Source organism: Triturus cristatus, chromosome 6, assembly GCF_964204655.1.
Source record: "Triturus cristatus chromosome 6, aTriCri1.1, whole genome shotgun sequence".
Taxonomy (NCBI): Eukaryota; Metazoa; Chordata; class Amphibia; order Caudata; family Salamandridae; genus Triturus; species Triturus cristatus.
In genome coordinates this window covers 709,992,112-710,005,370 of record NC_140589.1, presented here as the reverse complement: position 1 = coordinate 710,005,370, position 13,259 = coordinate 709,992,112, and the positions used below count along the sequence as shown (strand labels likewise).

The 13,259-nt window shown below is 41.8% G+C and overlaps 1 protein-coding gene across 1 annotated transcript in view; it reads left to right on the top strand.

The window, feature by feature from the left end:
* Positions 1 to 13,259, top strand: part of LOC146817750 (uncharacterized) — a 746,064-nt gene that overhangs the window by 509,438 nt on the left and 223,367 nt on the right. Inside the window, exons 40-41 of the mRNA XM_085609232.1 lie at positions 3,468 to 3,521; positions 11,963 to 12,130. Of these exons, the coding sequence (XP_085465358.1) occupies positions 3,468 to 3,521; positions 11,963 to 12,130 (222 nt within the window). The remainder of the gene's footprint in view (positions 1 to 3,467; positions 3,522 to 11,962; positions 12,131 to 13,259) is intronic.

Below are 13,259 nucleotides of genomic sequence, written 5' to 3'. Positions count from 1 at the left end.
ATTGTCCCACACGCGCCAGCTATTCCACTGGAAGGCTCTTCTAGCGGGCCTACGGTCCTTACATCTCTTTTGCTCACGGACTAGCATTAAGCTGACATACAGACGCTAGGCGACTTGTACCGAGACAGGGCACTCATACCATACGCGACATTAGTGGAAGACGAGGGACTCCCACCGGGGCAGTTCCTCACACACCGCTCACTAATGGCAACACTGACGGCCAGATGGGGGGACATGACCACTGAACCAGGCCAGCACCTCACCATACAGTATTTGCACGTCATGGGGCGTGGATGACACCTGATACGATGGTTTGCGGCGTCGCTCCGTACTCATGCGGCGTTCAGTTTAAATCCACTCCGCCGTAAATGGGAGGGCGACTTGGGGAGACAATTGGCAGATAAAGTGGGAAAGGGTGCTTAAAAGCCCAGTGCGCATCCCTCGCAACATGAGATTTCGTCTAATACAATTATTCATTGTTCATAGATCATACCTCACGCCCGCGATGATAAACAGGTACTTTCACCGCACGGACGCGACGTGTCCAAGATGTGCCGAACACGGGGCAGTGCTGATACATATGTTATGGAGCTGTCCTAAAATATCCACATATAAGCAGACTACTGCATACATGCACAGGCCACGACATACCCTTTGAATGGACTGTATATATACTACACCATTTCCGGAGGACGCCACCAAAGTCACATCTAGGTTTCTAGACTTGGGGACAGTGGTCGCTAAGAGCCTTTTAACTAAAGGATGGAAAGCCAAGGACCCACCACACATGCACGCGTGGCGTTCCTCGTTGTTAGCATGGGCCAAAGCGGAGGAAATTGCCATCTAGCGTGAAGAAACGCTGGGTTTGCGTAAAGAGCCCATAGCAGCCCAGTGGGGAGGCATCCTCCATGTGCTGCAACAGACAGGGGAGGAGGGCTCGGAGGGGCGCTCTATACGGGAGGGGAGCGTACAAACAGAGGGAGACGCGCACACCATTGGGGATAGGCCATGATGCTCCAGGACCACATATGGACAGATGGATTGCCTACATAGGAATGGACGCCACTAGGGGGGGATACATAAAAGGTTTCTTGGAAAACACTGGGGAGTCACGCACGCAAGGGCAGTGGGAGGATTACTATACATACACTGGTCACTGTTGTTGTTGCTGTTTCTTTTGTTCACTATTATACCATCTGTTTGGAAGCCCATGGGGAATGCACTGGAAGGACTTACGTGGAACATCACTAAGGCATTCTCAAGTTCCAGCTGTATACTATTGACTATGCACTACTGACTGAAAACGAGGGGCTATTCTTGATCCTCAGTAGAGGGAACTATATGGTATTTACTGTATACCCGGAGAATGTGTAGTGAAATGTATGTCACACTGCCATTTAATGATTGTACACAAAGACGGCTATCCAAATAATAATAATAAACAGATTTAAACAAATATTAAAACCCTTGATGAGCTTTATAAACTCATGCTTACTTCCAACTATCATCATCAAATTGGCTGGTTATCAACAAAACAAAGGTCAATTTTCAAGCTGCTGATCCTGATCTTTAAAGCCATTAATGATCCATCTGCTAACTGATTATCTCAAACGCTTACTAGATACGTGTTGCACCCCTACCTTAGTCCATCCAACTCAAACCTTCTCGTCTTGGCCAAACCTTACAGCAGCTTCATGACTCTGCTCTTTCAAGCTCATTTCTCTCTACCTCTAGAATCAACTCTTTGCTGTGTCTCCTCTCTTCATGCTATCAGAATTGCACTAAGGTCTCATCTACATATGCTTGAAAGTGAACACAAATAATTCTCATCTATGGACTCTCTTCCTCTTATACCCTACAATGCAAATATGAATGTAAACTGTTTAACATGTCTACTGTAAGTATGGTAGTAGTGAATAGTGTCTCTAAGCCTACATTCAATATGCATTTTGCGCACTATCATCTATCTGTTACCACCCAAACTGAATATGATCTGATGTACAGTATTCTGTGTATAGCATTTATTGTCAATTTTCACCTATTCAAAAGGGCAGGGGTATTTAATCCATGGGATGGAACCTGCCAGTACCGCTTAGGTGCCAATGCAGGATTTAGACAGAGATGAACAACTTTTTCCTAAACTACATTTGTAGCATATTTAGTAACAAACCTTGTTCACTAATAAATTATTTTTTGGGTAAATATTTCATTGTGCACATGTTCTTTTAAACTTCACAGTGCTAAGTTATGGATGATATGACTTTTATCACAACATAGCTAATGAGAAAGGGCTACTGCAGCCTATAGAGGGAGATAGAAGGTTGAACCCTGTCACTGTAGAAACATGTTAATTCTATATGTAGCATGCCTCACCTTTGCAAATTATGCACCCAGGCCGTGTAGTCTCCAAGCAGGAGGTAACTTAGCTAATGTAAATGTAGGCTTTTTCTACAAGTAAAAGTAAAAAATAGTTTACTTTGACATGTGTTGGCTGCAGCATTTGATGACAGCAGTTGAGGCCACCAATGGCAGTTCAGAAGCCATGCCTTTAGAGTCACCCATCATGTGGTGCAGAAACACACTACAGCCAACGTTTCACACCTGACTTTTATGACACTGCTCGAAGTTGATCCATGTTACTGTGACTTTTCCATAAAATCAGATATGACAATTAGATTTAACCACTGTTATCCTTATTATAGAACAGAGCATATCTACTACAAGATGTTTGGCAACCTGTTGGTGTTCAGAGTCAAGTATGCCAATTCATCCAATCAGGAACAAGCACAGTGACCAATTAAAAGAAATAATACTTCCCTACAAGCACTATCTTCAGATCTTTGGTTTGGAAATATAACACACATCCTTCCTAGCTTGGATGAAAGGGGACTTCCTTGGAGCAGAAGAACCCATTCATGTCAAGCTATGGCAATGACCGCATACCACAGAGATGAACTATTTGCTCTTAAGTTGCTCTTAAGCTGGCTGACCGAATGTGCCAATTTGTGTGCCCACTGCTACATATTGCCTGTGCATTATTCTTGGCTTTGCAGATTATTTTGTTCTGACTTGGGCACTAACTGCATGATTTCCGTGGGCTAAACTGTTTATGTATTCTGGGCAACCACCAATTCTAAGAGGCTGTTAAAATACGCCCCAAGTTTGGGAATAAGCAGCTAGAGTAGGTTAAGGAACACAGTTAAAAAATGCTTCCCGAAATGATTACAATAAGAGATTCATAAAAATAGCTGCAGAGCAAACATGGGTATAAGTTACATGTTTTAGGGATATAAAAATTGAAATAAAATTACAAGGAACTGTGCAAGATGAAATGTACTAGATACCAAATATTATGCATTTCTACAGCTGGCAAACATCGTTTTATTTTTTTTATGCACTGCTTTTGCAATAAATATCAACTGAGAATTTTCAACTGCATTTTTCTGATAATGCACTTTTGATTGTAGGAACTGCAAGCAATTGAAAGTGGTCAGGAGCAGGTTGATTCAAGCACTATTCAGGTTTGTTCTTGAAAATGATCTTTGTTTTTTAATCTTCTGTGCTTTAGTTGTGCTGGCAATTACTGATGTTAAACCACCCATTGTCTCCCAATTGACGCCACATACAACTGCTCTCAATGTCTTTTTAAATTGTGATAGCACAAAATACTACTAGATAATACATCGTAACATCACTCCAAGATGAATGATAAAACCATTTAAAACTACTTCACCCATAAATAGCTATACCTCTTGGTAATACCACATGAAACATGACATTGCATGGAAACCTCATATCATACTGTTGTGCATTAGTGCAAGCAACAATTCTGTTTGCTTTTACTGCATCTGAAAATAACATTGGGCCTATTCATAAAGGTAAACTTACACATGTGTAAATGTACTCTTTCACTTTGTGTAGAGTTAGGTCTCCACCCCTGAATTCAGGTGTAAGTTAATAATAGTAGCTTTTCACATGTAGGCACCGATCTTCACCACCAGGGCGGAGATCTCCCTATGGTAAAGCATAGGGAAAAGTTAAAACAAGTTTATTAAACTTAAAAAACAAATTACTAAAATATTTTTATGTTTTTTTATTAATGTAAATGATTTATATATATTTATTTAAAATTTAGACCAAAATAAAAAAATGATACTGAACTATTAACTTACTTTTGAATTAAATATTTAATTAATTTAATGATAAAAAAATAAATTCAAATAATTTTTTTAATATATATTGAAAATGAAGTAAAGGAAAATGTTTAGATGTATTATGCAATAAAATTTACTGAAAAATAAATATAGAAATAATTTCCTTTCATTATTTTTTTAATAAATATAAGTTACATTTAATTTAAAATAAACAAGTTATTAAAATGTGTTATAATATTTTTGATATTTTTTATACACATATATAATGCACACACACACACTTAATTACATTTTTGCATATTTTTTAGGAAGTTTAAATAAATTACCTTAGTTTAACATTACTTCTCATGAACTGTGGTACAGGTGTGGTACTGGACTTACTCCAGGTCTAAGCTGTTACTGTTTTGGGTCCCTTTGGGCTGTAGTAACTTTCAAAGTGCAGTTTATGAATATGAATGAGCTTACTCTTTTGTGGGTAGGTGCATGTCCCTCCATAAGCCCCTCCTAATAACTCCCTTAACACCTCCAAACGCAGATTACGAGTCTGACAGTCCTCGGACTTCCAGACTCGTGGTGAGGCAGTGGTGGCAGTCACCACCCTGGGACTGCCGACACCGCCAGGGAATCGCGATTCCCTGGCGGTGGCGGGGCGGTCCAGAGGCATCTATATGCTTGGCGGGACCGGCGTGGTCCCACCAAGCATATTTGGAGCTTCCTCTCCACCAGGGTTTTCATGGCGGTTCCTCCGCCATGAAAACCCTGGCAGATAGGAAACAATGGAGGTCCTACGGGGCCCCCTTGTTGTTCACGCCCTGTGGATGCACACAGGGGGGCACAGTATGTGCCCACCTGTGTGCATTCACAGAAATTCCAGCACGGCATGGACTTTTCATGTCGTGCTAGAACAGTTTTTGACGTTCCCATTGCTATGGCTATTTTATAGGCATCGCCGTGGGAACACCATCACCCACTAATGATTAAAAAAGTAATTATACGGCAGGCGTTCTCACACAGGTTTGGCGTTGAAGCAGTGGGGTGGTCTCGCCGCCACACAGTCAAACTCGTAATCGGCCCCTTAGTAACAAGTATTCCCCATTCTCCAGCCACTCCCCTATCCTGCTCACATTCACTACTAAAACATAGGTGTACTTGTGCAGAGATGTCCACACATAAAAGATAGGAGAAGCGGAGACCTCTACATATAGGATTGTGAATCATTTTTTTTAGTATGTGAGTAGTGCTATTGTGATACTACTAAATTTATTACAAAATGCAGTTTGTGACTAGGCGACTATGCGTGTTTTTACTACACAATAAATCTATATGGAATTATCGCATGCTGTAATACTGCAAATACAAGATAAAGCTTGTGGCTAGGGTGGTCGGGCTAAAATCTGTGGAACCGGGTTCGAGTCGCGGCAATGGCGCTCCACCTCCTGAACAAATCTCTTATTCTCACAGTGCCTAATAAATTACTGTGTCCTTGTGTAACGCAACTAGTGCTCATGTAAAGCACTCTGATACCTGATACCTTCGGTTCAAGTTCGCGCTATATAAAAAAAATAGCTCTGAAAGCTAGAATTCCCAATTGTCCAATACACAGAACATGGAAAGGATGCAAGAGCATTAGAAGAGGTAACTAAAAAGAGGCAAACCAACAGAGACACCTCTCGGCATGCCTCCTTTTGGGTGTCCCAAAACCAGGACATCCCACTAAGCGGGAAACTCTGTTTCAAGACTTATTCATTCAACCTACAGAGCTATTCAAACATTGTTGTTCTTTTTCTGGCCTTTTAACAACAGTTTCGCAAAAAAATTCACTCTGTATATATTGCACCCTCACTACGTCACTGAGCACTATATTCACCTTGTCACAAATTACAACTCCTTGTATGTTTTGTTTCTGACAGCCACGCAAATCAATGTGGGTATTTATAAATGAGGTAATTTATAAAACTTCTGAATACCCTGGATGGTCGTTCTATGTGTGTTGTTTTTGATGTTCTCATGTAAGTAAACAAATGACGGGACTAGTAATTTAAAGAGATAATTTATACCCGACAGAACCAATTGTTTATATTTTACAACCAACCAGAACAGCCACATCCACCAGTAGACAAGGACGTTAAAGCTTTACAACTTCCAGTTACTGTGTTTCCAGCAGAGGAGGTGGTTAAGGAGATCTCAACGTTGTTCTGTCAACTCATGGCAAGACATCCCACTAGTGAAATCCATGTACACTCACCCTCAGGGGATAGCCTGGCAAGAGATGGAGACCCCGTAGCCCAACTGACCTTTTATCCTGGTGATGATAGTGTCATGTTCGCTCTGCAGCTCTCTTGACTCTTCAAAGTAACATGACGTCTAGGGCCAGCAGCTGCAGTAAATAATGTGTATGTTCTATTTACATGATTATCTCATACGGTAGATGTCACAAGATAATGGCCTCATTGTGAATTTCATGGTGATGTTGAAATTGAGCCCACTTAATGTTCCTGGAGAAATTCATATACCAAGAGATGCACAAGTTGCATCTCTACCAGAGGTTTTGCGAAAGGACAGTTGGGTTTAAAGCACTGATGCAGCACCAATGTGGAAAATAATACCAACAGTATTTAACACAAATATCTGAAATGTGTGCAGGTTCTGAAAACACCCTCTGTCCAGAGGTGCTACCTTCAATAGGAAACAAACAACTTTCTACTAGATCAGAACCGCACCAACCTTCCTTGCAAAATTCTTAAATGTCCATAGTATTCCCATCAAATCAAGAGAGGCCACTTGATCCAATCGGTGATTTATAATTTATTTTATTTTTCAAACAATCCTTCAGCCAACGCGTTTCGTCCTACTCTGCTAGGACTTCTTCAGGGCAAATAAATGATCTGTGCAACGGATATCAATAATATATGCGACAATCCAATACGACGTAATCAAAGATCTCCAACGAAATGGTAATTCTCAGCTATTCCACTTGTCACCATGTTAAGAATAATCAACGATGACAATGTCAATTAAACATGGGTGGTTTCCTTCCAGTCCCAAAGTTGATCCGGTATGATAGCCAGACAAAAAATGAAGAGGGCAAAACCGTGTTACTGCAGTCTTTTAGTGAACATGTAAGTGGGTATTCCCCACCCCACAGCGAGAAAATCCTATGTAAGAACTCGTCTTTCCCTCGCCTGGTACTCCCGGAAATCGATTACACTTCTAATGTCACAAGGACTTCAGATGACGGCACATGGACACTCTCATGTGTGTCAGGCAGAAGCCAACAGCAAAGTCTGCATCAGTGCAGTTGCCACTGGTCCACTATGGTTCCTCACAGATATGTCCTCTTCAGCCTGCTAGATTCCTGGTGCCACCCAGGGGATCAGCCTTATGATCCTTGGAGAACTTTCTGTCCTGAGGGTCCAACCTACTCGGGTCCTTCTCACAGGTCAAAGATGTCAAGTGCAGCATGTTCAGTCTGCTTGGTAAACTTTCACAAGTCTAAATTTGGTTGGCAGGTACTCTGGCAGGGCAATAGAGTAATTTACTCCTTTGCCCTGAAGGAGTGCAATCTATACTACTTCTGTCAGGCCATAAGGCAAATTCGCCTACAGTGGCTCAGGTAAGTAAATATATATTTTCCAATAGTTATATTTCCTAAATGTTAGAAATCATTTGACTTTACCAACGAAAGAAGAGCTAAACCCAATACAGTACAATATCTTTTGGGGGTTTATTGACTGTCAACAAATACTAATATTAATTTTGTCATGTACCACATCTAGGCACTAGGCACCCTACCTTATGATAACAAGGTAATTTTAGGGGTGAACTATTTTACTCTTAGAATAGGATTTTAGGCCTGTAAGAGTTTATTTTGGCACGTCTGTCTGCCACCATATGAGCTTGGAGCAGAAGGCGGACCAGACCTCAGTGTAACCTGTGTCAAGTTTTAAGACTCACAGAATGGATGGCACAATATAGCGCTACAGCCCACATGTGACTTTTAATTCTACATGGCATAAGTGCAGTTTTTTACACCATATACAAAGGCCTTATGGTAAAATGTAATGTGCCAAATGGGTTGTAAGTCAAGTCGACTTTGTTTTAGGAATCAGACCACATACACTGGGCACTGGATAGCAGTATCCAAGTGTTAAAGTTAACTTCCCAGCAGTTGAGTCCCAAAGAAAATGAAAAACTAGGTGTGACCACCAAAAAGGGGTCACTTTGCAACATGCATCATTTGACTCCACTGCTGCCATTACCACAGAAACTGCCACTAACACTGCCACCATCACCAGTGCTAAAAAAACACAGAATTAGGGGCCATTGATATTCATGAAAATATTATGAAATATCTGGGAATATATTCCCCATCATCCCTGAGGAGGATGCACTGTCAACAGTAGTCCACAATGGAGGGAGGGAGAGCCTCAATCATCCCAATGCCTAACCATGCTGTCTACTGCACCAGGCAACATGCATGTGCCAACACATTACAGGATGGCCTCCAGACAATTTCTGGGAGAACGATCAGCATTGATGGAGCCAGACTCCTTTGGGGGCCTACTGACTTCAAAGTGGTATCTCCGTACCTGTGCAGGCATGCAGAAAGATATCTGAGAGATTCCCAGAGAAGAGGCCATGCATACTCAGCACCACATATTTGAACAAATGTGGAAGAAAATAAGCACTATTCTCTGTATTATCAGGCCCACAACTACTAATTTGACCACCAACCGGCAAATTGAAGAGATGCAGATTTTGAGTGTCTGTTAATTCTGCTGGAGAGGCAGGAGATGACCAGGGTTCTTTAAAAGAGACCGCATAACACCATCCCTGTATCCTGCATCTTTTCCTCACTGTCTTTCCCAGAAGTTGTCAATCCGACTGAGGAGGTGCTCAGCACATGCTGCCCATCTCCTGAGCACACAAGGCAGACCAGCAACCAAGCGATTATAATTGTGTGCTGTGGCATGGCTCCGAAGGGAATGTGGTTATTATTACTGTTTTTTTAAATTAGGTATAGAGTGGTAGTGGATTGTTTATCAAGTATGTGGGCCAGTAGAGATTGGAGAGGGCGTAGGGTAGTGTTGCCTTGGTGTTGGGGAAGGAAGGTGGTGTGTTTACTAGGTCTGGGCAGATTTCAAGGAGTACCGATATGCGGAACTCCGCTAAGCTAAGTGACCATAAAACTCCACTGTGCTACGTTTATTTATGTATAAGGGTATCTGATGATGCTGGCAGTGTTGTGGGGGTTTAGAAATAACATATATGTTTAGGTAAAAGGAGAGTACTGTAGTGAAGGGGACGTAAGTGGAAAAACTGAGCATCTCCCCATAATGAAAAGGGGAATAAATTAGTGCAATATGGGATTAACATAGGATTTCCCAAAGTACAAGATTTTTCTAACAGAGGTGAATATAGGAACCCGTCATTAATCTGTTCACGATTAAGCACCCCGAAACTGATTAATGATTACAATAAAATCCATTGGAACTACACTGAGTGCTGGGGTTCGGTATAGTTCTGTGCAGCAGTGAAATGGATCAGTTGGAATAATGATGAGTGTAGAATGGAACTGTCAGTCACAGAAGGAGTTGGGTTAAAGGTGAAGATTGCTTGCACACCCCGAGGACCAGTTGAAGTTAGGGTGAAAGTCAAATGGCAATACCAGGCCACAGGTTCATTGTTCAATGTTTTAGATGTAAATTTGAAATCAACATCATTTCGTAATGTTTTACTTTCAAGTAAGATGTATTATTGCTATTTGAAGAAAGTTAAGAAATAATTTGCCATAGAGTGGTGCGACCGTGGCTTCAGCATCTTGATGATATAGATTATGCCCCATTCTGGTTCATCATCATCATCCTCCTCATCTTGGTTATCTTTATGCTTCGGTGCACATGGCCTAACTGCAATGTTCTGTACCAAGCAACACATGAGTGCCATGCAACACACTTTATCTGATTTAACATTAGAGCTCCACCACCAACAAACATCTGAAAGAGGCCTTCAACACCTCAAACATAGTCAGTCAAGTTGCATGTCCTGATATGTGCCATGTTATGCACATGCTCCTGAACATTTTCCGGTACTTTTAGAGGGGTTGGTCCTGAAACATGACATCAAAGGGTATCCGAAGCTGCCTACAGAGGATACTCACATACATGGTGCATGTAAGCATTGATAATGGCAGTGCTTACCCACATGTGATGTCATATGTGGGGACAGCCCTCAGTCCATGAGACCTGGATGCAGATATTTCACCCACATCATTCTAAGATGTTCATTACATCTTTGTGAAATTTTCAGTGGTGCTTTTGCTAAAAGGCTTGCATTGCATGATAATTAGCAAAATAATTTCCTTTGATAATGGTAATTTGAATATGTAGAGGGAATACCAAGCAAGCAGTCATGTCCTACCAGGTGAAGAGTCTCCATGGTGTACAGAATGCAGCTATTTCTAAAGATCACAAGGTCATGACTGGAACACAGGAATCTGAATAATGGACAGGTCACTGATATTCTGTATATTGACTGTGTGCTGCATTTTCTATTTATGGGACACTACTCACTGGTCCTTGCATGGACTAGGGCAATGTGCGCTACAACAGCTAGGACCAGGGGCGGCTCCTCGGTTATAGTGGAGGAGCGTTGCCGCACTGAAATGCCCCCAGAGATGAAAAATAAAATGGTAATGATGTTAATTCATTACCATTTTCTTTGTCATCCCACCCCAAACGGAGTGTCAGGACAGGGTGGGGCCTGCTGAATGGTAGCAGCAGGGAGGAGGGTGGTCTGCCTTTGCACTTGTTTAAAGTGCATGTCTCTTTGGTCAGCCGTCTTGTGACGGCCAGCCATACACGTGCACTTTATACCTCTCATACCCAGTTGTCTTGAAAGCAAAAGCCTCCAGTGCTCTTGTGAGCGCTGATACAGGCCGCTCCCATCAATCCTATCGCTGCTCTAATGCTGTGAGGACAGTGCCAGGATTGGTTAAGAAAGTTAGCTGGGGCCCTGGAGTCACGAGGGAAAAAGATCGGAGTGAGAACGCAGCAGCAACCAAGGTAAGTATATTATTTCATTTACTTAATTATTTTTATTTGATGAAACCACCCACCCTCTAGCCATTTGCCCGTCCCTCCACTCGCCGAAGTTGGCCGTCGCCACTCTTTGGGCCACTGCAATACATAAACGTTTACCTTCCTGGTATTGACTATATGCAAATCTATACAAAATAGAGGCTCATCAATTGACAGAGGGCAGTGGTTTTGAAGTTGTGGGCTTGTTAATTAATACACCATGGAACGAAAAAGCCAGTCACCAAAAACAAATACAGTCCTCTAAGTATTTTACTATGGCAGTCTATATATCAATATTTGGCTATCTCTTATCTCTGATGGGAGGCAAGATATGCTGTATGATGTACTCATCAAGCTGGTTGGTAGGCAGGACGTGAGACTCTGCCATGTTCAAAAGGTTTAGTTTAATCCTGGGACTCCTTGATCATCTTCTCCTCAATCTAGGACTGGGTATAGTCCATTAGTGCTGGGCCGCTTGGGACATTGGACCAGAATTGTATTCTGGACAAGGGCCACAGCACGCCCTGTGAGACCTGTGTCCATGTTGGTGCCTGAGAGTATTTGTGCGTGCTCGTCAAGACTAGGCTTTGTAGGCTTGTTTGGTTTACTCTGCCCACTTGTATTTATGTTGTGTGCAGCTTGATAATGAAGTGTTGTTATCGTGGTGCTGCCGTTCCTTGATGGTGTTGTCATGTGATCTACGTTGTGCTTTTCCGCTTCTTGGGGTAGACTGCAGAACTTAGCCACAAAATGGTCCTGGAAGTCACAGCCTTGCGCACCAAGCTTTTTGATGTGGAGGAAGAACATCTCTGCCTTAAAGAAAGGGTGAAGAAAGAAGTGCAAGACGAATATGAAACGTTAGTGAGGACACTGTTTGGGATTTGCATAAATCTGAAGGTAAGTGTAAATCTGATAACATTTAAATGTGTTATTAAAATTGATTAATTCTTTGGGGACCCTTTCAGTTTACTAAAATTATGACTTAAAAAAAAAGTAGCTTTGTCATTGCTAGAAGAAAAATATGCACCTCAGTTGAAGGTATAAAAAGTGATGCGAGGCAAACTGCAGATAGCATTTAAACTTTTATTACCGTATTACGAGTTGTGGTATTGAACCTGCAATTATAAGACTCTGGGCCTAGAGTTATCGGGTCCACAAACTCCTGACCTAAATATTTTTGGCCCTGAAGACAAGGACGTTTCTTTGCTGCTGCAGGATCAGAGGTTCCGAGGATCATTACAGCCTGTCCCCCTTCTGCACCATTGAAGCTAACCATGTAATTGTTACACAGGTTAACACTGGTCAAAGGCTTCACCTCATTGGTACCAATTTTATTGCTATATACAGCAATTAGCAACAGAAAGGGGGCCAGTCAACCTTTGCAAAAGGGCCTTTCACTGTTCTACAGCAGGTGGCACCGTGGTTTTGGTAAGTTTTGATCCGTTTGAGCTCCAATTTTTTATTTTTTTGTTAAAATCTGTAGATTATGCAGTTGAAGATGGATTATGCGGCAAATCCATAATTATGTGAAAAATGCAGCAGCCGCAAAATCACAAAATTCCAGTGGCCCTGCATATATTAAACAACATAACCTCTACAAACCGGTCCCCTTTACTAAATGTAAAAAATGACCCAAGAAAGCATGGATGATACTAACGTGGGATCTGCAGTAATAGGTAAGTAATTTACTTAGTCTCTTCTAAACGTCTGAATCATCATTTTTCTACTTATTTCATCTTCTTTTTTGTCCTAACTACACCAATCACATCTGTGCTTCAAATTTTCCCCTAGTTCATCCCAATTAAATGAATAACTATGTTGATCTCTGTTAGAAATGGGGGTCTCTAGTTGGCAGAGGTAGGTACCTTTGTCCAAATAGGGACCCTTGCTTCTAGTCAGGGTAAGGGGAATACACTCTTTAGACCCTTGATCATGCCCTTCAGGGTTCGGTTGAATCTCTCAACCAACCCATTCCCTTGAGGATGGTAAGGAGTGGTGAACTCGTATGCCACACCGCACTCCTCCC